The 24,360-nt window shown below is 41.6% G+C and overlaps 5 protein-coding genes and 2 non-coding genes across 7 annotated transcripts; 5 read left to right on the forward strand and 2 right to left on the reverse strand.

The window, feature by feature from the left end:
• Positions 1–155: 155 nt before the first annotated feature.
• LOC108035382 (ubiquitin-conjugating enzyme E2 variant 1) lies at positions 156–3,412 on the forward strand. The gene is made up of 4 exons (XM_017110988.3): positions 156–284; positions 1,478–1,620; positions 2,388–2,513; positions 2,585–3,412. The coding sequence occupies exons 1-4, from the start codon at positions 260–262 to the stop codon at positions 2,723–2,725; spliced, it is 435 nt and encodes a 144-aa protein (XP_016966477.1). The 5' UTR covers positions 156–259; the 3' UTR covers positions 2,726–3,412.
• A 495-nt stretch (positions 3,413–3,907) lies between these two features.
• On the reverse strand, positions 3,908–6,589 carry LOC108035381 (cytochrome c1, heme protein, mitochondrial). The gene is made up of 6 exons (XM_017110987.3): positions 6,384–6,589; positions 6,047–6,094; positions 5,762–5,910; positions 5,245–5,377; positions 4,886–5,179; positions 3,908–4,548 (listed from the first exon to the last, which is right to left on the reverse strand). Exons 1-6 carry the CDS (start codon positions 6,453–6,455, stop codon positions 4,321–4,323), a joined length of 924 nt encoding a protein of 307 aa, XP_016966476.1. The 5' UTR covers positions 6,456–6,589; the 3' UTR covers positions 3,908–4,320.
• Positions 6,590–7,234: 645 nt separating this feature from the next.
• LOC108035525 (kinesin-like protein KIF3A) lies at positions 7,235–9,807 on the forward strand. The gene has a single exon (XM_017111194.3). The coding sequence runs from the start codon at positions 7,412–7,414 to the stop codon at positions 9,443–9,445; it is 2,034 nt and encodes a 677-aa protein (XP_016966683.1). The 5' UTR covers positions 7,235–7,411; the 3' UTR covers positions 9,446–9,807.
• A 194-nt stretch (positions 9,808–10,001) lies between these two features.
• Positions 10,002–10,074, forward strand: Trnav-uac (transfer RNA valine (anticodon UAC)). Its single transcript has one exon. It is a non-coding gene; the product is annotated as a tRNA-Val (tRNA).
• Positions 10,075–10,451: 377 nt separating this feature from the next.
• Positions 10,452–10,524, reverse strand: Trnav-uac (transfer RNA valine (anticodon UAC)). The gene has a single exon. It is a non-coding gene; the product is annotated as a tRNA-Val (tRNA).
• A 1,334-nt stretch (positions 10,525–11,858) lies between these two features.
• On the forward strand, positions 11,859–21,397 carry LOC108035408 (uncharacterized). Its single transcript, XM_017111028.3, has 3 exons — positions 11,859–12,548; positions 19,964–20,019; positions 21,086–21,397. Exon 3 carries the CDS (start codon positions 21,227–21,229, stop codon positions 21,395–21,397), a length of 171 nt encoding a protein of 56 aa, XP_016966517.2. The 5' UTR covers positions 11,859–12,548; positions 19,964–20,019; positions 21,086–21,226.
• Positions 21,398–21,508: 111 nt separating this feature from the next.
• On the forward strand, positions 21,509–24,332 carry LOC122817740 (putative phospholipase B-like lamina ancestor). Its single transcript, XM_044094927.2, has 3 exons — positions 21,509–21,768; positions 22,199–22,315; positions 22,377–24,332. Exons 1-3 carry the CDS (start codon positions 21,509–21,511, stop codon positions 23,992–23,994), a joined length of 1,995 nt encoding a protein of 664 aa, XP_043950862.1. The 3' UTR covers positions 23,995–24,332.
• Positions 24,333–24,360: the final 28 nt, after the last annotated feature.

Below are 24,360 nucleotides of genomic sequence, written 5' to 3' on the forward strand. Positions count from 1 at the left end.
TCTCCCTAAAAATGTTGTATTAAATTGTAACATTTCCAGCAGAATAATAAAGCAATTATCTGCATTGAAAGTTAAATTTAATATTATTGGTATCTTAAATTTAACAGATTTTGTGTTGACCAACGCTCTCAACTAACAGAGTACTGTTAGTTTAGTGCTGGAAAGCGACCGAAACGCAGAAAAGGACAGAGCGCCGGTCACACTGCGCACCAGGCGTTAGCACACTTTTTTCGGTATTTTACATTTAGCATCAACCACAATGGCGAATACAAGTACCGGCGTTGGTAAGAAATAAAATTGATAAATTGGGGATTGGGCAGAAAAAAAAGGGGATCCGAGCGTGCCTGGATCCGTGGGCCATCCGTTTTCCGCCTTTCCCACTGCCCGGCGGCGATTTTTCCGCCGCAACGGACCCGCAAAGCTCGCCGCAATGTGTGTGTGTGTGAAAAACGGGGAAAAAGAAGACGAAAGCAAGGGCGAAAGACGAAAGCCGATAAAAGCGAAACGGGCGAATGGATATATTTTCGCAGGCGGGCCACGCCGCTCCGGCGCTTTTCCTTGGCCGCTTTTCCCGCTGGGGGAAAACTCCGTTGCAATTTCGATTCGTGACTTGACATTTTCCGAAATATCGCCTCCCTGCTCCACCCCTCTCTCCCGCTCCTGCCGTCTCGCTCGCTCTGGCACGCTCTTCTTCTTGCCCCTTGCTTTGAGTTTTTTCCTTACTTTATTTTTTTGCACACTTGCGTTTTGCGTGCGTTTTGCAAGCTGTCTTGCTTTTCTAATTAAATTAGCTGCAAATTACATTTTCTCGAATTGTTTTTGCAAATGCAGAAATTATGCTTTCCCTCCGCCCCCGCCGACACACCCTCCCCCCGCGCCCCTCGCTTTTAATATCTGCTCCTCTCTTCGCACTTTTTTTTTGTGTTCTCTGCACGAAAATGCGTGCAAAGTCACACGGGCGAAAAAACAAAAACAACACAAGACGCAGTACGCAAACAACAACAACACGCACCCATATGACCCCACACTGAGAAAATATTCCACACAGTCTAATCAAAAACAACCCAATATTAATATCAGAATTTTGTGATTAACTTAAGTTACTCACCGCAGCAACAATCAAAATCACTTAAATCAAAATATTTAAGGTCTCTGAAAAGTATCAATATAATAATGGAAATAAAAGTGATCAGAAATGGGATAGCTTCTATATGAAAATAAATCCTCTTTTTAAACCTTTGAATAGTTAAATTACGCCTTCAAAAAATAATTCAAAAATATTTTTACTTGTGAAAAATGTAATTTTTCACATCAATTCAGTGCTACATTCACGAATATTTTGATAGTAAGAAATAATTCGATAAGGTTTTTTTAACTGTGCATCCGTAAACTAATGACCGTATTTAAACCTTTAAATTTTCCAGTGAAAATCCATTATGTCATCGAGTTCTCACCTTTTTGCCTTTTCACATTGCAGTGGTGCCACGAAATTTCCGCCTCCTGGAGGAGCTGGATCAGGGCCAGAAGGGCGTGGGCGATGGCACCATATCGTGGGGATTGGAGAACGACGACGACATGACGCTCACCTACTGGATCGGCATGATCATCGGTCCGCCTAGAGTAAGTTTCCATTGGGGTCCCACTTTTATACGGTCTATTACAGCACTTTCCCCGCTACGTCACTAGATAAGAGTTATTTTGCTGGGATTATTGACACTGTCGCTCGCATTGCGTAAAGCGATGAATGGTATCTTTAGAGAGTTCTTATTTCTCTAGAGAGATGGAAAGTTGTTAGTATTTGCATTTGATTAGCAACTGGCTAATGCAAATCATTGTGAGTGAGCCGGAGAAGTTATTGCCTCTGCTAATGAGTGGCCTTTTGTGGTTGGAGGAGATACAAAAGCCAATTGTATTAATCAACAACATCATAAAAATCATCGGAAAAGAGGAGGTTATAAGATTTATTAAAAGTCAGCTAGTTATTTTATGTTACATTAATGTTATAAACGTAAAGAAGTTAGCCAAGATTTGTGTATTATTAAAAGAAATGTTAGAAAGAAAACCATTTCTTTCTGGTGGCTCACTACGAATTTCCCCCATTTGAATTACTTCCAAGAAAACCAAAGGAAACACTAGATTTGCATTTAATTTTGTATAGTCTAGGAGTGTTGCGCGCGCCGCCGCATGAATCATTGAGGAGTTTGGGTGGTAGGTTCTTCGAGCAGAACCCCAACACGGATTTAGTTGCAGTGGCAGTAGAAAAATAGAAAGCTCTGGGGCATGGGCGCCCTGACTCATCGACACTCTGGATGTAAACGGCACACAGTATTTAGCGTGAACCATTCGAGACTTATTAAATGTTAATTGCAAATTCTTGTGCTTTTCAGACGCCATTCGAGAATCGAATGTATTCACTAAAGATCGAGTGCGGCGAACGCTATCCGGATGAGCCACCAACGCTCAGGTTTTTAACTAAAGTAAACATTAACTGCATTAATCAGAACAATGGCGTGGTGAGTAGAAACATTTCGATGGCGTGATGGATAATCAGCGAATGCTAATGATTTTTTGGAAATTCGCACAGGTTGATCATAGATCAGTGCAGATGCTGGCCAGGTGGAGTCGCGAGTACACTATAAAAACGATGCTGCAGGAAATCCGTAGGATCATGACCATGAAAGAGAACCTGAAGCTGGCACAGCCGCCAGAAGGAAGCTGTTTTTAGTCGACAACATCCGTTAGCAACACCAGCAGCAGCTGCAGCAGCAACGATTGCAACTCCAGCGGGAGCAGCATCCACACCCAGTAGTAGCAGGAAAACCCCATCAGTCCAAGTCCAAGACCAAGGTCGCCACATGTGTGGCAAAGATTGTGTGGCGGCTGCTCCTTCGGGTTGCTTTCGGCGGCAGCGAATGATTATAATGAACGTAATAAAGATCGAGTGCGGTTATTGTGGCAACAACAACAACCAAATGCAAGCTATACTATAAGTAAAGGGAACAGCAGCGAAGAATGCGATAGAAGCGTCACTATGAACAGGTCGTCGTCGTCCCTTCCGTCATGAACTATGTCATCGTGTTTGGTCACCTTACTTCTACTTCAGTCCCAACAACAAAACGAAAACTTCTTAAATAAGAAATAAAACAGCAGCGCGTGAAACGAGTAAATGCCTATAAGAGAGACGCGAAAAATCAGATTATAATTTAAAACTCAGCAAACAAAATCCGTAAACTAATCGAACAGAAAAGCAAAGCATGAAAATGATAAAGATTAAATAAGATCACAGCATGAGAGCCGAGTTCTTTGAAAGGAGAAGCGTAATTATTGTTTTTTGCCTAAACTAAAAATTTATTAATTATATACATAAAGCAAAATATATATTAATTTAAATAAAACAACATGTCGAACAGAATTTTTGTAGACGGCGCCAGTACGAAAGTTTTTTATTGAAGCGATCTTTAGTTGTTCTATATTATTTTCAATATCTTCCTCCCGAATCGCTTGGGACGAGGGACGCGATTTATAATCATTGAAAAGTGGAAATTATAGATATATATAGAAACACACACACTAAGCCGATGAGGAAATCGAGCGGACAGAATGATGAACGATGATTAAAATAATACTTTAATTTAAGCTTCTAAATAAAACAATTAATCCAACAAAATGGGTGAAGTGGAAAGTATTTTTCGTTATTTATGGTGTATAACTATTGAAAAGTTCGCTTAAATGACGAAAGGTCTTCCACATTTATTTCTCGATGGGATATGAGCTAATTGAAGATCTTTGGATGGATTATTAGCAGTAGGTAAAGAAACCCTCATCTCAAAAATGGTGATAAATCGAAACTCAGAAATTGTTTTTAATATATTTTTCCCAAGCCCTATGAATACCCCTATTCTGGGAATGATTTTCCAACAATCTCTTCCGTTTATTTGTCAATTGTTTATTTTTTAAATACATAATTGAATTATCCTTGCTATACACAATCAATGTTATATGTATTTTCCATCGTTTACTTTGCTAGGCTCTGGTAGTTTCTTTAGCTTTAGTCCCCCTCTTATAGAGTTTTCCGATCTGATCTTCGTTTGGTATGGGCATTACCAGGATTTAGCTAGTTTTATTTGGATCGCTATTGGTTGGCTCTGGCAAATTGCATAGGTTTTATGTTTATTTCTTCGTGGAGAGAGAACATTGACTTGGTGGTTGCTGATCTTTTGTGTGTGTTTGGGTTTGCTTAAAATTGATTTATCTTTATTAGTCGGTAAAGCCGCGGTAACACTGCAATTCTTCACACCATCAAAATCAAATTCAAACATTCTACTTCTCCTTGGGCACGAACACGATCTTTCGCGACTTGAGCGACGACCACTTGTGTCGCTTAATGTAATACGAGATGACGGTCAGGAAGCCGAGGATGCCGATCACCTTGATCAGCAGCTGCTTGCGGTCATCGTGCTCCGGCTCGGAGGTCCACTTCAGGAAAGTGGCCACGTCCTTGGCCAGCTGGCTCTGCGTTGGCGGTGTGCCGTCCTCGTACTCAATGACCTGAAAAGAGGGGCAACCATTAATATTATACTCTGTTTTTTCCTCTTCAAAGATATTTCCTCGATTTTACATTTTAAAGCTTTTTTTCTATGATACAATAGTAAAGAAATGACAAAATATTCAAGTTTTTAAAAATAAATTTAAGAATCTTGAAAGATTAAAAAAAAATCCTTAAAAACTTTGAATTTTAAGAATAAAAAGTAATTTTCAATATTATAAGAAGATATTAAAGATTACTTTAGATTACTATTCAGATTACTTTGCAAATTTTTTAAAATCAAAAAATCTCTTCGAGTATTGCAAAAAAAGAGGTTTATTCTTAAGATAGACTACCCACCTCGTTGTACAACACCTGGGCCATGGAAATGGCACCACCCGGGAAGTACGGGTTGAAGTACTGGCCCTCGCGCAGCACCACTCCGGCAGGAGCATCGTGGTAGCCAGTCAGCAGGGAGAAGATGTAATCCTCTCCGCCCTTGCGGGCCGACACGATGTAGCTCAGATCCGGAGGATAGGCACCGTTGTTGGCAGCACGGGCCGCCTCCTCGTTGGGATAGGGCGACGGGAAGTAGTCCGACAGCTTGCCGGGGCGATCGTAGTAGTTACCGGTGTCATCGGGACCGTCCCTGACCTGCGGCGGGGATAACAAAATCCATTGATTAATTTATAGACTACGGAATTCCATGAGAGACTCACCGTGATCTGCTCGGCTTCAGCCTTGGCCTCGGCTTCGGTGTGGCTGACACCAACCAGATTGCGGTAGGCAATGTATTGCATCGAGTGGCAGGCGGAGCACACCTGCTTGTACACCTCGTAGCCACGGCGCACGCTAGAAGAAGAATCGATTTAAGTTAATCAGTTGATTAGAAAGCTGATATAAAGGGTAGGAGTGGGTAGCTATAGCAAGTTAAAGAATTATTCTTTATTCTAGAAATATTTTTAGGAACGCATACATTATGATTTTGTCAACTATTATATCAATTATTATCAGTAAAAGTTGAAAACGATTTAGGAAGAATGTTAAGTATAGGTATGTTAAGATCGAAAAACAGGGTTTTTTAATAGACTATTATTGTTTTGAAAGAAATGTTCCAAAAGGAAATCTATCAAAATTTGGTTAGGAAAGGGATTTATAGGGAACCCGGAAGCTAAAAATCCATAGTTCCAGACTTTAGGGTAGTATAAACAAGGATGTCCACCCACTATACTTTACCTCTGGTGGTCCAGGGCGTCGAAGAGGCCCTTGTGGTTCCAGCCCTGTGCGTGGGCGTGCACCTCTCCGCCGGAGGCCTGCACGGATTGCTCCAAGGCGTAGATGAGGGCTCCCACTCCGCCGGTAATCGCTCCCACGGCTCCGATCAGCTGTTCGCCGCACACGAACACACACGCACACCCGCACACAGTCACCGAGAAGCAAACGCGTTTTGAGGTTAGGTCCGCTCGGGTATTATGAAATGCCAAGTGGGGAATATCTGGGATTCCTGACTCGCAAACTTACCTTCTTGTTGCCACTGGCCCAGCTGCCGGCGGAGGACAGGTTCTTCGCCTGCAAGGAGAGAAGATGCGATTTAGTCTCTCGGTCGGCCAAGGAGAGTACGAATTTTTGCACGGAGTTACATAATTGGGGTGTTCGGTTCGTATCTCTGCAGTGCGGAACCCACAAGATTGGGGATCCCTGATGTTATACACTGTACCGCTTGCCTCGGACCACTTGGCCTGGCAATTTATCCCAGGGATTCGTATTATTTGATGTTTTTCTCCATTCGACACGACCTCTTCGAGGGGCTGAGTGACGGCACTGTGGAAAATTTGGCTTCGTAGCTCCCGATTTTTACCTGCTGCAGGTTGAGTGCTGGCGCGGATTTCAGCATTCTCAAGCCATGGAGTCTTCGCAATGTCGCTGCCATGGTGGCCGGAGTTGTAATTTCTGCGTCGTCTGGTCGTGTAAGGAAACTCTGCGGGCAGCCAATCGCCAATCGAATCTTTTAGTTCCACTGGCACAACGTCTTCCTCTTCCTCGGAACTCTCTCGCGGAGGTGGTGGGCAGATGTTTACTCGCCCGCTCTTTGGGGGAACTCGCTCATCCGGCGATAGTTGGTATTTTTACCATCATATTTATTTACAAAATATTTTATATTTTGTTTTTTAAAATGTATTCATATTTTTAATTGCTCTTAAATTGTAATTTTATTTGATTACTTTCTTTTTATTAATTTGATTATTTCTATGTTATCTATAACATATTTATATTTTATTTATTTATTTATCCAAGAAATTGTTTTTTATACCGATCTAAAACCTTTATCAAAAATTCAACTGGAACCACCTGTTGGATTTCAGTTATTTACTGCATTTCTGCCAACCACTTGATGATATAAGAATAAATTTTAAAACAGCTGTGCAAAACTTCAGAAAATGTAGTAGCACTTTAGGGGGCAATAGATTAGATTAGATTTGCGCTTTTGGAGCCTTTAAAAATTCAATTTCTGTGTTTCTTGAAAAAAGTATTATAAAATGTATGCATATATTATACATTTTTTATTTTTAAAGCACTGTTTTATAACTCAGGTAAATTATTTCTGAACCCAGTTCTTTGGTATTTTCCTTTTAGTATTTAAGGACAATAAACACCTTTTTCGCTGATCTGGCAACCCTCTCGTCAGTTTTTCGCACTCCCCCACTTATCGATAACAGCTGACTACCCGTCGTTTAATCATTCGCAAAAAAAAACCTAGCAACGCATAAACAAATGCGAGGAAAAACCCCCTATATCGATTTCCACTAAGTGCGTTCGTCGCAAAAAGTGGTTAACAGAAGTCACGGGACAAGGAAATAACCCGGCGAATCCAGGATCAACATCATAATGCCGCAGGACGAGGGAAACAATGGGACAACGGCGCAGCTCGATGACGAAATCGAGAATGTGCGTGTGGTGGTGCGAACCCGACCCATGGACAAAAGTGAGTTGTCCGCCGGAGCGCTAAGTGCGATTTCCGTGGATAAGATCAACCGGGCCATTACGGTGATAAAGCCCAATGCCACGGCCAATGAACCACCGAAAACCTACTATTTCGATAATGTCTTCGACGGGGGCTCCAATCAAATGGACCTCTATGTGGACACCGCTCGTCCGATTGTGGACAAGGTACTGGAGGGCTATAATGGCACCATTCTGGCCTATGGACAAACGGGCACCGGGAAAACGTACACCATGTCCGGCAATCCGGAGTCGCCACAAACAAAGGGCATAATTCCCAATGCGTTTGCGCATATCTTTGGGCACATCGCAAAGGCCAAGGAGAATCAGAAGTTCCTGGTGCGTGTCAGCTACATGGAGATATATAACGAGGAGGTGCGGGATCTGCTGGGCAAGGATGTGGGCAAGAGTCTGGAGGTCAAGGAGAGACCCGATATAGGGGTCTTTGTCAAGGACCTCAGCGGCTATGTGGTGCACAACGCCGATGATCTGGAGAACATCATGCGATTGGGTAATAAAAATCGTGCTGTGGGAGCCACCAAAATGAACGAGGAGAGCTCCAGATCCCATGCCATCTTCTCTATAACTGTGGAGCGGAGTGAACTGGGCGAAGGCGGTGTCCAGCATGTGAGGATGGGTAAGCTGCAGCTGGTGGATCTTGCCGGTTCCGAGAGGCAGTCCAAGACCCAAGCCAGTGGACAGCGCCTCAAAGAAGCCACCAAGATCAATCTTTCGCTTTCGGTGCTGGGAAACGTGATCAGTGCTCTGGTGGATGGGAAAAGCACCCATATACCATACAGGAACTCCAAACTAACGCGACTGTTGCAGGATTCGCTGGGAGGTAACTCCAAGACCGTGATGTGCGCCACCATCAGTCCAGCGGATAGCAACTACATGGAAACTATATCCACTCTGCGCTATGCTAGTCGTGCTAAGAATATCCAGAATCGCATGCACATCAATGAGGAACCCAAGGATGCCTTGCTGCGTCACTTCCAGGAGGAGATTGCTCGTCTGCGCAAGCAATTGGAGGAGGGCAGCAGCTTGGAGGAGGAGCCGCCTAGCTCTGAGGAAGAGGAGGATACAGCTGACGATGAACTGGAGGCACCCCTGGAGATCGAAATGGAGTCTTCTACCGTCCAAGCCGTGGAGAAGAAGCCAAAGAAGAAGCGGGAGAAAACCGATGCGGAGAAGGAGGAACTGGCTCAGCGTAAGAACGAGCATCAGAAGGAAATCGAGCATGCCAAGACGGAGCAGGAAACGCTTCGTAACAAACTTGTATCCCTAGAGGGAAAAATCCTTGTGGGCGGCGAGAATCTCCTCGAGAAGGCCCAAACTCAAGAGATGCTGCTGGAGCAATCCATCGCCGAGCTGGAGAAGCATGAGAAATCAGAGGAGGCACTCAAGCAAACCCTGCAGCAAAAGGCCACAGAGAGGATTGACATTGAGGAGAGGTATTCCACGCTCCAAGATGCCAGCACTGGCATTACCAAAAAGATCCATCGTGTAATGCAGATGCTGATGGGTGTAAAGTCGGAGCTGGCTGACCAGCAGCAGGAGCACCAGCGCGAAAAGGAGGGCATCTACGAGAACATCAGGAGCCTGTCCAGGGAACTTGCCCTGTGCGAGTTGGTCTTGAATTCCTATGTGCCCAAGGAGTACCAATCGATGATAAATCAGTATACCCACTGGAACGAGGACATCGGCGAGTGGCAATTGAAATGTGTGGCCTACACGGGAAACAACATGAGGAAGCACATCTCGGCCCATAAGACCAGTGGCAAGGAGCCCGAATTCCTGGATCTCTCTCATGTCTATCTCAGTTACAACACCGACGGAGTGTCCAATCCCCTGCGCTCCAAATCCGCCAGGCCAAGGACCTCGGGCGTTCCCAGACCAACAACCGCCAGGCGATATTGAAGCGAGTTTTGGAAGGGCAATCGACTGCTAGACCAAATGCATTTTCTCAGCGGTCTGCGCGTCCAGTTTTGGTTTCTTCTCCTGCTAATCCTGATTTTCTACAGCCTCAAGTTTATTTGCTCAGCGAATTTTCTTTTTGTTAGACCTTAGTTTTTGTTGATTTATTGTTTAGGACATACTTTTTAGGTTGAACAACGGTGCAATACATTTACAACTGTGTTTGTAATTTTAATTTTTAAATTGTATTTATTTTATAATGCTTATCACTAAGTAGAAACAAGATTTTACTCGAATAGGCACAAACATGAGGTATTATTGATGTGCTCTTGGCTTTTAAATAAATATATGATACTCACAGATAGTATGGCAGTGTTTTTATTGAAATGGAAAAACCTTAAAGATTTAATTAAGGGGTGCTAGATTTATTTTATTGCTTGCTGAAACTTACAAACAGCAATTGATTTAGTAAGGAGTTTATGGAGCAGCTGAAAAGCTTGCTATAGTTATTCATCGCCTCTCTGAACAAAACTGAAAATTGGACGGCCTTCAGACAGCTGGTTCCATAGTGTAGCGGTTATCACGTCTGCTTTACACGCAGAAGGTCTCCGGTTCGATCCCGGATGGAACCAGGAGGAAATCAATTTTTTGTCTTTTTTTTCCAAAAAATCTTTTTTTTAATTTCTAAAAAGGTTTTAAGACACAACTACATTTTTTTTATGGTAAGCAAAACACCAAAAACTACTATTATTCACTTTTACTGCACCTAAAATAAATATTTAATACTATTTTAAAAAACTTAGTTTTATATTTTAAAAAATTTTCAAAAAAGAAATTGTGAAACATGTTTAATTTAATATAATTGTTGTTCCTTTACGTTTTCTTAAATTACCTTAAACAAGCACTTGGATCGTCTGTAAACCATTTTAGGAGTTTTAAAACAAAAAGTAAAGCTAACAAAAAATTTTTTAATATTAAAAAAATTATTTCAAAAAATTTACTTTCCTCCTGGTTCCATCCGGGATCGAACCGGAGACCTTCTGCGTGTAAAGCAGACGTGATAACCGCTACACTATGGAACCAGCTGAAAATCGAGCGGCAAAGTCTCGATTCAAAACAACCCTCAGAAAGGTTCCTAAGTCTAACCGAAATCGAAAATGTAATCAAGATTGAAAATAAACCCAAGAACGAGAAAACAGGGAATACTTTATAAGCATATAAGCTTCGCAATCGGCCGATAAATAATATTTTCTTAAATTTAAAATCCTTTCTTCTTTATTTTACTTGGCTGCCACTGTCAGCCAATTGTTTCGTTGAACTGCCTTCCGTTCAGGTGTTATTTCGATCTGGATTACTCACTCCACCTGCAGGGGATGCGACTGTTTGTTCAGGTAAACCTGCGATAACGAGCCCAAACTGTACTCTTCCCTACTAGTTCTCCACGACTTTGTGCCAATTTCCGCGCCTGTCGCATTTTAGGGTACCAAATTAATCAGGCTGAGGCATTTCCGTCGTATCACTAGGGTCTTATCGCCGCACGTTTTGTTTGCCCACTTTGTTGCGATCTGCCTTTTGGGGGGCGGAGTTCCACTCGAAAACCCACAGCGGTATCGCCGGTGGACGTCACGAATAACTGTTCAATTTACATATGCACATGAAATCAATTTGCCAAGTTAAAAAAGAGAATTCCGTTGCCAGGTCCCAGAGATCCGAGTAAAATTCAGGGAGAGCAAGGTGAGATTATTCACACACCGGCTGCCAAATGAGTGGGAAAAACACTCAAACACTGGGCTACAGGGAAAATAGAAAAAATTATTTGTTGCAAATACTTTAGAAAAAAATAAGTAAATAAAAGAAAAAAATTAAAATTTTATTTAGTGCTTTAAATTTTTATAAAATTGATTTCTAACTTAACAAGTAATATATTAATGGATAATTTTTTAAATATAATAAAGATCTTTCTGTTCTTATTATCATAACTTTACTTGTCCTATAAAATTTGAAAATGCTGTTTTCGTTTTTTAAATTTCGCAGGGTTTGTAATGAAAACAATAAGTTTGATCTTTCTTTAATAACTCCGAAATACTTTAGACTTTAGAAATTTACAAATCTTACCTTTCGCTGTCTAAAAAACCCGCACATGTAATAATCAAAACAGCACTTTTTATAATAAAAAACTGAAAATAAATATAAAAGTAAACTTTATCTCACGAAATTTATTACAGATTTTTATTTATTAATTAAAACTATCCTTCTTTTTTATTGAACAGTAACCATTTTTGTAGCCTAGTTTAGTTGAGTGGTTGCACTCGTACTTTCTGCGGACAGACCGAACCGATAGCCGCCCTCTTCGAGTCGAGTGAAAACCCCCAGCCATTCGGAGCGATCGTAAAACTCAGCGGCCTCAGGCCCACAATATCAGTCTCTCCGCTGCGCATCGTCGAAACGGAAGGAAAATTGCTTTTATTCCCTGCGATCTGTGTTTCGTGTTGAACTCGAGTTTTTACTTCGTTGCTATCTGTTCAGTCTCACTTGGATGTGCAATTGCCGACGCTAAAAATACGCACCGCATTCGAGAAATAAAGAGTATCGGCCGACGCTCCGTTTAAATAAAGTGAAAAGTTTTCAGAACGCCACGTTCTCGCGTTCCTAGAGACTCTCCCATAAACCACTCAAAGCAGCCCCATTACATATAGTCGACCACGCTGTATAATTAGTTACTTGCCGCTGATATTTCAAACAAGCCGCATAGCAACAATAGACCCGGGCATTTCAATGATCTGAAGTGAGGCGACTTTCCTAATCGAAGCCAACGTGCGTGTGTAGTTCTCAAGAGCCGCCAATAAGCCCATCGAACGGAGAGTGAAATCCGGAAAAAGTTACACACACCTTACCCCGTGCGTTTCCAATGTAGCCCTTCATGGATAATTAACACGAGAGCGTTGTGTGACTATATAGCAAAATCGTGTTAAAGCAATATTTCGCAGTGGCTGAATTTAGCGGCGATCCAACGAATAGTGCCCCCCAATCATCTCGAAACCCCAGCGAATTTCTCTCACTTGTCAGCGCGGAATTCGCCTGAGTCACGAGCCATTTCAATTTTCCGGTGAGTTGTCCTCGCTCTCGATCCCATTCCGAAACCGAATCGGCAGAAGACTGCTGAACTCGGGCGTTAAGTGTTAACTGTTAGGCAAAACAGTGCCATTGTATCGCTATTGACCTCGAGATGCCCTGGCGAAAATCAGGAACGCGTCGCAATATCTGTTTACCGACAAGAATAGGGTCAACACATTGCGATTGACTGGGTGTTTTTTCCAATCAATGGGCAGGGACTATCTGGGGACCGGGGAACGAAAGATGAGGCGCAATAGGGGTGGCTGTCCTTTGAGTGACTTCTGTTCAACCACCAGGGTTGTCTTTGTCGCAAATGTGTCATTTCATGGGAATGGAATCCTTCAAAAGGAATATCTGTATAGGCTTGTAGGGTCCAAATTAGTTCAAAATTAAAATATCTTTTTTTTACTCTATTTATGTTATAAATAGATAGTTTGAGACATCATAAATATATTTCAAAGCTCTGTGGGGAATGTTAAATGCTTTCACATTTTTATGATTTCCAACATTTTCCTCTAAGAATTCTAAAATTAAATTAAACGGCGTCATTAAACAGCCGATTTCAAAGAATTTGTGTCATTTTTAGTACAATTTTAACTATTTTTTAGCCATTGATTTAAATGTTTCACTACATGAAAGTACTCCTTGAATTTGGCGAAACAAGATTTCTAGGGGAACTTTAGTAATCCAAGGCTGTTTTTTTTTTATCAACCTATGAAATGATTTTAATGCGCCTGTGCCCAATACTCTTATCTAAGTTCACGGGGGAAATACCAATGGGTTCGCCCATATTTAGCACATGTCGTCTCTCCGAGTCCACTGATTACGTTCCGTGAATGACTTCGCTATCGGCTATCGGCCAGACTTCACTCTGAAGTTGAGTCATCCGTTAAATAACAACTCTGAGATATATATATACATTCAGTATCTGAATCGTAACGGAGTCGTAGCAGATCACATGAGTGTCGAGCAGATCGTTGACATGGGTGAAGACCCGGTAAACAGTACTCCACACGATGTATTTGCTGAACTTCTAGTGGAAGTTTGCCAAATAAACATGTCATATAAAAAGTAAGACATAGGGCATCCAAAAATATCTTGTACTTGACGTATTTACCTAGATTGTCCGACCGTTTTAGTGCCTTTTCCGCCGAAACATCCACATTATCTCCCGCAGATAACAATTTTTGCACGAGATCAGATGCGAGGACTCCAAACATATCAAAATCTGTGGCAGTTTAGTTCAAGCTTCACCCCTGAGCAGTTCAGTTTGGCCGCCAGGCAGAGTTTATTGAAAAGTTCATTGCAAAGTAAACCTCCGCAAAATGAAAACCTTGCGAGCAAGTACGCTTGTGCTCGCTTAAACAAAAGTAAGAGTTCAACCTCAAAAGCCAATGGCCTAGAATACAAACTCCACAAAAAAGAGACCAAGATAAAACTTCTCAAATTACCTCAAAAGAAGAAAAAACGATCCCCGCAACGGCAGGGGCAATTTTTGCTGCCTAGCAACAAGTTTTGCCTCTGTTCCACTGAGCATGCGCGGCTCTTTTCAATGAATGTTCCTCGAAGTCTGTTCTTCTTGAGCAAACAAATAAAGGCAATAAAAACTATTAAGGCAACAAGAGGGGCAGGTCGTTCCGAGAAGTTGCCCCGCTCACGTTCTCATATTCCCACAGCCCCAGACAAATGAGGTCAAAATCCTTGAGGTTCTTGTCCTTACAGGCTTGGAGTACAGTAGGGATTCCCTAACTCTAACTGGGAAGGCAAATAAGAAGATCTGGGGGCAGAAAAATTATCTTCAGATAAGTTTTTTATGGGCGTTTTACTCTAAGAGTTATTTTCTTTAATAAATATCTTTTTTTAGAAAACATTATTTTTGAAATATATTTAAATTTTTTAAAATATTATTAAAAATAGTTAGGAATTTATTTTTTGTTTGGGATTTATTGTTACAACATTTTGATCTTGAGTTTTATTTTGTGTTCTTCGTAATCTTGGTGATCTTAGTAAAATATTTCATTAGATTCCTAAAAAGATTTATAGAAGTTGCACTGTACATATATGAGTTCCCCATGGAATGCAGACAGTAAAAGAAGAAGAACAGGAAAGCAGGGAGATGAATCAGTCTGAATAGGGGGAAGAATAAGCAGGCTCTTTAGACTCTTCTAAGTCTTCCTTTATTTCTTATAAACCGATCGCCAAGAGCTTTGATATTGACCGACAATTGTCAGTGAAATTGTGTAGACAAATACGAAGAGATAGAGATTAATCAAGGTTATCCCCGCCATTCGATTTACCCTCTAGTTATGTAAATGCCTGTGTGTTTTTTGTTTCATGTTGAGCAAACTTGTCGCCATTTCAATTCATTTCAATTGAGAGCAGGCCCCCAAGAGTTTTTGATTGACCCCAAAAAGCTGACTCTTATCAATTTGCTGAGCGAAGAAAGTGAAATGCACTAGAAAGTTCAGAGAGGGACACAGGCAGCCAGTGAAAGAGAGAAGGCAGAGTGCCCCACAATTTTCATGGGAAAGCCATTTTCAACTGCGCACTGAAAGGCGGCTCAATTAAATGCCAATTTCAATTGTAAAACTGTAGCCAAGCGGAAACACGATTGCCTGTCAGTTAGCAGTTTGCATGGACAAGTGCACGATGCGCAAATAAATCAGCCATAAAGGCCATAAACAAATCTGACCAACAGAGACCTGGCCGAGTTAACCCCAAGACCTCACGTTCTGCGACCCCCGATTGCTGCACTTCTTCGGCTGAGATAACCGAATGGCTGTTTGTAAAGCGCATATAACACCTGTCAGTCCGAAGAATAGCCAAAACGAACCCCTTCCTCTAAAATGGCGGCCAAGTTCAATAGAACTTTTGAATGCTGAAAGACGAACACCGCTCGAAAACGTATTTTCCCAACTAACAAATACCCAGTTCGCAGAATTTCCTAATTTTTTTTATGGGTTTTACTCTGCATCCATATTGCGGAATTCTTGTCATCATCAAATATATGTTCAATATTAAAATAAAACAGCTGAAGACGCTGAGAAAAAAAAACATATATTTCTTTATGTGTATTTACTGTATTTTCCATTCAATATTAAGACCAATATGTGAAAAAATATTGTCATATATCCACATTTTGTATCACAATGATATCTTACTAAACTATTTACTTAAGATGATGGCGGTAAATTTTCCAACTTATCAAATAGGATACAAAATGCACACCATCGCAAAATATACCACATACCCGTGAACTTTTCGGCTAGCGGGTATGAAAATTTCGCACGGTTTTCCCGCCTTCGCCGAGGGGCTAGAAAAACCCGAGAGCCGAAAGACAAAAAGCCGAGTGTCGAAAAAGCAGCGCCAGTTTCGGTGGCAACGTCAAGGCATTCGCACGATCCCAACAGAAACAGGGCGATCGGGCCAACAGATTGACGCAAAGGAGATTCCGCTGTATCTTCAAGATACTTATTCGGTGCAGATTTTTCCGGTTTACGCGGCATATAAACAATTTTAACACATATTAAGTCGCAGTCCCCTCGTATTTCCAGATAATTGCAGTTAATTTAAAGGCAAAATAGATTTTGGTAAGTGACTTATCGAAAGGGGTAAACGAACTTATCATCGGCGGGATTCTTTGAAATAACCGGTTTCTGTTGCATCAGAGTAACTGAACTGTTTAGTTCCCAAAAGCTCTCAAAATTAAATTTAATTCTTGGCTTGTTGTGCCATTGACATTTGAACAATAACACAGAAAGAGGAAAATTCAACAAAAGAAAATATTTTATAATTTGAACAACAAAACAAATCCAACAAAACTCCCGTAACAAGTATACAAAATTGAACAGCCAAATAATGAGGATCTTACGTAAAGTCAAACCTTACAAAAGGGCGTAATACCTACAGGAAGTTATATCATTTGCTTATTTGCCTGGGAACTCGCAGTGCAAAGAAAATCACGGGGACTCTGATAGGGCTCTTATTCATGCATTCAAATCGTTTGCAAATTATGAACATTCTATTCTATGCCGAACTCATTTCCCACTTATTAGCATATACTAAATAAGAATTTCCCGCACCAGCCCCTAAACAAATATATATGCACACTTGTTGCCTTATTTAATCTGAATAAATCAGCAGACCGATCGTATCATTCACAACTCACTTGCGATTAGCTGTGTGAGTGGTTAGCATCTCGATTATCATTCGATTGGAACGTTTTGGATCGGATCAGCTGGGATGAGTGAACTCGGCGGCGTCTAATGGGGGTACTACGCCTTTTGGGTCTTAACACTCGCCCAGACGCTCCCAATAAATTCCCTCGTACTCATATTAAATAACTTGTCCCGTCCACGTGTGGATAATAGAAATTCTGTCCGGATCTCCAGATCCCCCAGTCGCAGACGTCGCGACGCGGCGCTTCGAGTTTTGTCTGTCTGTCAGTAGTCTAAACACTCGACAAGGGCTCCAATCCGAAAATGTGCAGTCCCCACAAAAGATAAAGTATCTGCACTACAGGGAAAGGGTTTAGAAAAGCGGAAAACGTTAGATTTAATAGATTTTTTTAAGCAGAAAAATTAATATATTTTTTGTAAACACATTGATAGGGATGTAAGTTAGGCGTAAAAAAAAAATTAAGATCCTATATTATTTTAAAATCCATGGTAAATTGTGAACTCTTCAAAATCCCAGCTTAAGATGACTATTTGATAAAGAAAATAAAATGACATTGGTGAACTATTCCTGATTTACAAGCCATTTTCATGATGACCATTTTAAAACTATTTCAAATAAGTTTTGGTATCTTTTTCTAAACTAATCTCGCATAATTCTGCGTGCAGTGTATGCCTTCCGCAGTGCGGCGCTGTCTGGCATTACAAAACAGGCGCATTTTCCTTGCTGACTGCCAACTTAGTTGCCCGGGCGTCAGTTTACACGCTCCTCACTCCAGACCTTCGACTCGGACATGGGGCTTATAAAAATCGGCGGCGTTGTCAACTGGATGGCGACGCGTGGCATCGGCCAAGTTAGCAGTTTTCGCGTCACCTCAACCGAATGCCATGAAAAGCGTACACCCGTCCGAAATAATTATGCAGAGTTGACGATTCGCGGGCATTCATTGAGTGATTCCCACCATCCGCGGGGAGTGAATAAACTTTGTAAGCAATACGCTCTATATTGAAATTATTTCCTGGACAAATCACGTGGCACGTTTTGAGATCCCCTCATTCTACCTAATGCCACATGTGGCGTTCGCAATTCTACGAAAGATTATGAATTTCTTGTGGAATAACTTAGGTTTTGCAGACAGAACAAAACTGCCTTCAAGTGTTTACTTAGTCTGTATATTTTGAATGAATGAACAATAGAAATTATGGCCAGCCATCGAAACTTTCCGTTTTCAATGGAAAATCATTATTCATCAAGAAAATAATTGGCTATACTGTGTACCCTTCAAGATATATGGAAGACTTATTTTAATGAGTTATGGAAAAATTCGGGTTTTTACCAAATAATAAATTAAGATTATGTGGGTCGATTTCATGTGTTTATCCAGTTCATAAATTCTCAAAACTATGTGGGTTTTTATTATTGGCAAAGTGTAATATTTTTTATGGTCCAATGAAATTAGCACTCTCATTATTGAAGAATATCTTCATCAGCTCTTAAATATATGTTTTTCTTAGTAAATTTCCTTTATAGTACGGAAAAATTTCGCTGTGGCTAGACTTGTGTGATATCTTATCTGACTGAACTATATAGAATTCAGCTGATTGAACTTACGTTCTTAATCTGCCAAAAGCTAGACATGCATATCTAAATATTGAACTAATAAATATGCTGACAATCTTATCAATATTTTTCCACTTGGCGACAGCAAAAGCTAAGCCCGATTTGGGTCCGGCCTGTGTAAATTATTTACCCCTGACTAAAGTGTGATTGATCAACTGACAAACGGTTGTAAATGCATATGATAATTTTGCCAGGGCTATGAAAACATTGTCACTATATCTAGCTCAGTAGCGCATACGGGGGATTTGTATGGATACGCATATATAGTATGTATCTAAAAAACAAAACAACTGTGTTTGCACGGCGATAATGATAATGGCGTTAATCGAGTTAAGTTGGCTAAATGAGCTGCAAAGACGTCAGTGGGATCTGACAACCGTTCCCCGTTTTAATGCTACCCGCGCTATTTTAGATCCCCAGTTTGTTTTTAGCTTTCCTGCTAATTCCTTGCGTCAGTTCAAGTTTACCCCGAACTTGTCAGTTTTGTATCTGTCTTTATAACATATACAGATATTGACATGCCCGTTGAGGGCTGCAGCCTTCAATGAGGGCAAGTCAATTAATTTTTGTTATGGATTACCTTTAATATGTTGATGGGTATAAACTTATTTCAGTTAATTCTACGATTGATGTCTTGAGGCTGACTCTTTTCACTTTATCTTGATGGCTGTTTATTTTCACAGCAAAATGAAATGGCGTCGAGTGAAAAGAACAGATTTCCGATGCTACGTTTGACTTTTTTTTATAATTTGCAATTCAATTGTTTACACTGGGCCTTGAGATCATTGATTGTAGCTTCACGCCCATCGATTAGTCACAGAACCGAAATTGTTACCTCACTAAAAGCTTTCTAAACAGGTGACTAAGAGTTAATTGAGCGTTGAACTGCTTCAGTTAAAAAATGTTTTTTTTAATTTGCTTTCAGTTACCAGGTTAATAAAATGGTTTTTACAAAGCAGCTTAGTTGTTAAACTGGCATTTCAGTTAAATGACTGTGGAAATTTTACGATTTCAATACTTGGAAAAGACACTATTTTCAAGCATTAATATTAATGACTGTTTGCCATAACTCCCAGACTTCATTAGAGCTCTCCAACGTATGACATATCAATTAAGTGCTCAGTATGTCTTAGGATTATTAATCGCAATTGAGGCGATTAAGGGTTGTGACAATAGGCACCTATAGTAAGAAAAAGCTATTGATAGATAGGTCATTGTGAACCCCCTTAGGATTTCTAAGAACTCAATTACGATCTTGTGCTACTTTAAAAGAGACCACCAGTCACTTAGCGATCATATATCACATCGTATATCCAGTAATTGCAATCATCAACATTTTATGACAAATAAGCCAGCAATAATAAGCGCGTGCGCCTGCTCAGCGTTGTCCCATCGAATCCAGAGCAAACAAAGACACTCCAGACTTCTTACCATAAGTCGGCAGAAATCAGACAAATCATGAGACGTGCGACCAATTGAATAAATAAACAAAGAAACGAATTAATAAAACGTTGACCGACTGTCTGCGAAAATGTTTAGGTTAAAGGCGCCTTTTAATTTTATATAATCGAACACTGAACTAAACAAAACATTTAATTCCATTTCTTGCAGTTCTTCAAATGGGTTGACTTGTGATATTGCAGCTTCCTGGACCCGGGAAACAAAAGGTAATGATTATAAATTCAATCGCGTGAATATATCTTGTTTAAATCGAAAAACCCATAGAATTATAAGATGCCTTTAATCACAATCAGCGAAAACAATCTAGAACTACGCATTCGATATGAATGTTTAATTGTATGAGCCTGCTGACTGATTGATGTTAATACCAAGCAGATTTGTTCAAAAATTTTGCAAAGAAAACACAATTTTGGATACTTTTGATACGATTTCGAATTTTTTTCCCACGTGCCAAATGTACACAATAGTATTGTTTACCCCCGACTAGTACAGGTTTAACTTGGAATTTCCGAATAGAATTTCCAATTTACATTAGGGATTGTGAAAGATCTTCAATGTGCTGGCATTGGCTTTGAAATCGTATTATTTATAGATGCTAAGGCAATTTGGTTTCTGTAATCATAATGTTGTTTATTAATTAACTAAGGACAAGCCTCAGGACAAGCTAAATAAACTGATTGAAAGTTTTCCGCTGGTTCTACCCTCCACATTCCATTACGATCTTGAGGATTATTTAAGTATGTAGATTTTTATTGTAGCAGACCTGTAGAACAGGTGAGCACCTGCTTATCTTTTTTAGCACACTCTAACCAATTCCGCAGCTGCTGTTCTAGCCATAAAGCAATTGGGCTACCCGGGTACTACTTGGGCCATAAAAGAAATTTATAAGTTTTACAAATGCTTAAATGTGTTTACCACTCTCGGGATTTGCAAAAAAGAAATTTCCTTTGCCGAATGTAGCGAAAGTGTGAAGTAAACATTTGGACTTTGGGATCTTGGGGGAAAGTGTGTAAATATGGGAAATGGTTCAAGGGCGAATGATTGGAGGATGCCGGTATAGGTTATAATATTTAATGAGCATGCAGTAATAAAGGCAATGAAAACAGAAATCTATGAAAATGTTTATTTTCGTTAGTTATTGGGTAAATATTTACACTGATGGATGGCTGTTATATGGCCTAAATAAACATTCCATCAAGACGTCATATGCATTGATTTACGATCATGTTTTGCCTGTTTCTAATACATCTATTGGGTATCTATATTTTTTAGGGATACAACTTGAACCTCAAAAGACATAGCCGAAATCCACAAACCCACCGCCAACCACCGAAACCACTTAAAGTCAATAGTTACGGATATATAGCCACCTGGAAACCGTTGGAATCTCTGCTTGAAAGCAGCGCACCACCCATGAACCACTCGGCCAAGGCGCTCGACAGCGTGGCCACCGAGATCAGCACCTCCTGCTCCTCCAGCACCTTCACCACCCAGCCAGAGAACCACCTGCACACTGGCCACCTGATTGCCCACCGCCTTGGACACTCCTACGCCGCTCGTGCCGACCACAATTATTTGGGTTAATCCCTCTTAAATCGAGTAGAGTCTGAACATTGGAATACTAGTGATTCTTGGATCGTTTTTGGAAAGCATCTTATTTGCTTGGATCGTAGCAGCTTCAGGACGGCCGGCACAATGTTGAAAGTCGTTGGTGCATCGTGGCAAAAAACGCGGATAGGGACCTACATCCTCATCGGTGCTGGTCTCTTGGTCATCGGAGCCTTCTTCATCGGGTACATGGAGCGGCCGGAGTACGATGGCACCTACTGTGCCACCGCTCTGTGGACCAAGCAGGTCGGCTTCCAGATTGAAAACTGGAAGCAGCAGAACGACCTGGTCAACATTCCCACGGGTGTGGGCAGGATTTGCTACAAGGACTCGGTTTATGAGAATGGGTAAGGGGTCTATTTTTACTTTAAAAACTTGTTTCTGCTTTCTACAAAATATTCGTTAAGTAAACTGATTTCTGAATTTCATAATGTTTTCAAGTTCTGATTTGAAACCCTCCACTTGGTTATGTTCCAGCTATTTTTGTCGGTTAAAATAAAGAAAGCTTTTCTTAATTTGTATTGATTAAGTAATTTATATTGCAAAAACAACTTGGTTTTCCCAAACAATCGAAGATTATGCTAGCTTTATCTGACAAATAACAAAATAAAACCTTAACGTGATATTGAGAAATCGGCTATTTATGAAAGAAATGTTTTTAAAAGCTTAAAGAAAATTCCACTTTACTTGGATTTCTAAAATTCTGCACTCATATCTGAGCGTTACATCAATTTACACTTAAAATAAATACAGTTTCTAATTGATAACATTTTCCAGATGGGCCCAAATTGAGGTGGAGACGCAACGAACCTACCCGGATTGGGTGCAGGCCTATGCAGCTGGAATGCTCGAAGGTTCGCTGACCTGGAGGAACATCTACAATCAGTGGTCCAAGTACGCTTGTATATGGTGTATACAACCCACACGATTTTAATGAGATTTTCCCAACTTATAGCACAATTTCCTCTTCCTGCGAGCGGGATGAGAGCACCCAGAAGTTCTGCGGTTGGCTGCGGAACCTCTTGACCGACAACTACCATCGCTTGAAGAGGCAGACTGATAAGGCTGAAAACGATCACTACTGGCATCAATTGCATTTGTTCATCACTCAGTTGGAGGGACTGGAGACGGGCTACAAGCGCGGAGCATCACGGGCTCGTTCCGATTTGGAGGAGGAGATACCATTTTCCGATTTCCTGCTTATGAACGCCGCCGCCGATATCCAGGATCTGAAGATCTACTACGAGAACTATGTGCTGCCCAATAATACGGAACACTCGGAGGAGTCGGTTACGGATCAGCCCAAGAACTTCTTCCTGCCGAGTGCCTCCATGCTGACGAAGATTGTCCAGCAGGAGGAGTCGCCACAGGCGCTTCAACTGCTCTTCGGTCACAGTACGGCAGGAAGCTACTCGTCGATGTTGAGGATCCAGAAGCGCTACAAGTTCCACTACCACTTCTCGCCCAAGCTAAGGAGCAACACGGTGCCCGGAGTGGATATTACCTTCACGGGCTATCCTGGCATCCTGGGATCCACCGATGATTTCTACACCATCAAGGGTCGTCATCTACATGCCATTGTGGGAGGTGTTGGCATCAAGAACGAGAACCTACAACTGTGGAAGGCTGTGGATCCCAAGAAGATGGTGCCCCTGGTGGCTCGTGTCATGGCTGCCAATCGGATATCCCAGAGTCGACAGACCTGGGCCAGTGCCATGACCAGGCACCCATTCACCGGAGCCAAGCAGTGGATCACCGTGGATCTGAACAAGATGAAGGTGCAGGACAATCTGTACAATGTCCTCGAGGGCGATGACAAGCATGACGATGCTGCGGTGACGGTGAACGAGAAGGATAGAACGGCCATCCAACAGCGTCACGATCAGCTGAAGGACATGGTGTGGATCTCGGAGCAGCTGCCTGGACTGATGACCCAGAAGGATGTGACCCAGGAGTTCCTGGTGGCCGGCAACTCATCGTGGCTGGCCAACGGAGTGCCGTACTTCAAGAAGGTCCTGGAGCTGAGCGGCGTGAACTACAGCGAGGATCAACAGCTGTCGGTGGCCGATGAGGAGGAGCTGACTAGTTTGGCGGCGGTGGACAAGTATCTGCGTGCCCATGGCTTCCGCGGGGATCTGCTGGGCAGCCAGGAGTCGATTGCCTATGGCAACATAGATCTGAAATTGTTCTCCTACAATGCCCGTCTGGGAATTACCGATTTCCATGCCTTTGCGGGTCCAGTCTTCCTGCGATTCCAACACGTCCAGCCCAGGGCTCTGGAGGATGAGACGGGGCAGAATGGTGATGGCACTGGTGGTGCTCCACACGCCTCCTCCATGGGAGATGAACGACTCAGCGTGAGCATCGAGGACGCAGATAGTCGCCTAGCGGAAATGGAACTCATTACGGAACGGCGACCGGTGCGGAACGATATGAGGGCCATTGCCATGCGAAAGATTGGCAGTGGACCCTTCAAGTGGTCCAAAATGAGTCCCGTGGAGGAGGGCGGCGGCCACGAGGGACATCCGGATGAGTGGAACTTTGACAAGGTCTCCCCCAAGTGGGCGTGGTAGATCGACGGAGCGGGGGGAACCCAATCGAATTTGTGAACCCACCTCCCTTGATTTGAAAACTGGAGAGCAATAATTGTCCTAGATTCAGTAGATAGTGTCTCGTCTTGTCTCGTAACATTTGTGTGTTCCTAGTTGGTTCCATATCTTACGTCCATAGTCTTTTAGTATGTATTGTACTTATGTGTCCAATCAATTGTTGTCTTCCAGTTCAACATTTTATTTTCCGTAGGCCTCTTGTAAATTAGCAACCAAATTGTAAACCTATTTTTTAGCAGCAAATTTTTGTACTTTAGTAACTTTATAAAAGAGAAATAAAGAAAACAAACAAAACTACACAATGGTGTTTCAAAATACACTTTCAATTTG

This window comes from Drosophila biarmipes, chromosome 3L, assembly GCF_025231255.1.
Source record: "Drosophila biarmipes strain raj3 chromosome 3L, RU_DBia_V1.1, whole genome shotgun sequence".
NCBI classification, from domain to species: Eukaryota; Metazoa; Arthropoda; class Insecta; order Diptera; family Drosophilidae; genus Drosophila; species Drosophila biarmipes.

Bases quoted from the DNA above. Each gene is read 5' to 3' on its own strand.
- LOC108035382 (XM_017110988.3), top strand. From the start codon at position 260: ATGGCGAATACAAGTACCGGCGTTG. The intron at 1,621-2,387 runs GTAAGTTTCCAT...TGTGCTTTTCAG, and splicing joins TGATCATCGGTCCGCCTAGA to ACGCCATTCGAGAATCGAAT. The intron at 2,514-2,584 runs GTGAGTAGAAAC...AAATTCGCACAG, and splicing joins TTAATCAGAACAATGGCGTG to GTTGATCATAGATCAGTGCA.
- LOC122817740 (XM_044094927.2), top strand. From the start codon at position 21,509: ATGTTGAAAGTCGTTGGTGCATCGTGGCAAAAAACGCGGATAGGGACC. The intron at 21,769-22,198 runs GTAAGGGGTCTA...AACATTTTCCAG, and splicing joins GACTCGGTTTATGAGAATGG to ATGGGCCCAAATTGAGGTGG. The intron at 22,316-22,376 runs GTACGCTTGTAT...CCCAACTTATAG, and splicing joins ATCTACAATCAGTGGTCCAA to CACAATTTCCTCTTCCTGCG.
- LOC108035381 (XM_017110987.3), bottom strand. From the start codon at position 6,455: ATGGCAGCGACATTGCGAAGACTCCATGGCTTGAGAATGCTGAAATCC. The intron at 6,095-6,383 runs GTAAAAATCGGG...CTCTCCTTGCAG, and splicing joins CAGCACTCAACCTGCAGCAG to GCGAAGAACCTGTCCTCCGC. The intron at 4,549-4,885 runs GTGGGTAGTCTA...CCCTCTTTTCAG, and splicing joins CCCAGGTGTTGTACAACGAG to GTCATTGAGTACGAGGACGG.
- LOC108035408 (XM_017111028.3), top strand. From the start codon at position 21,227: ATGAACCACTCGGCCAAGGCGCTCGACAGCGTGGCCACCGAGATCAGC.
- LOC108035525 (XM_017111194.3), top strand. From the start codon at position 7,412: ATGCCGCAGGACGAGGGAAACAATGGGACAACGGCGCAGCTCGATGAC.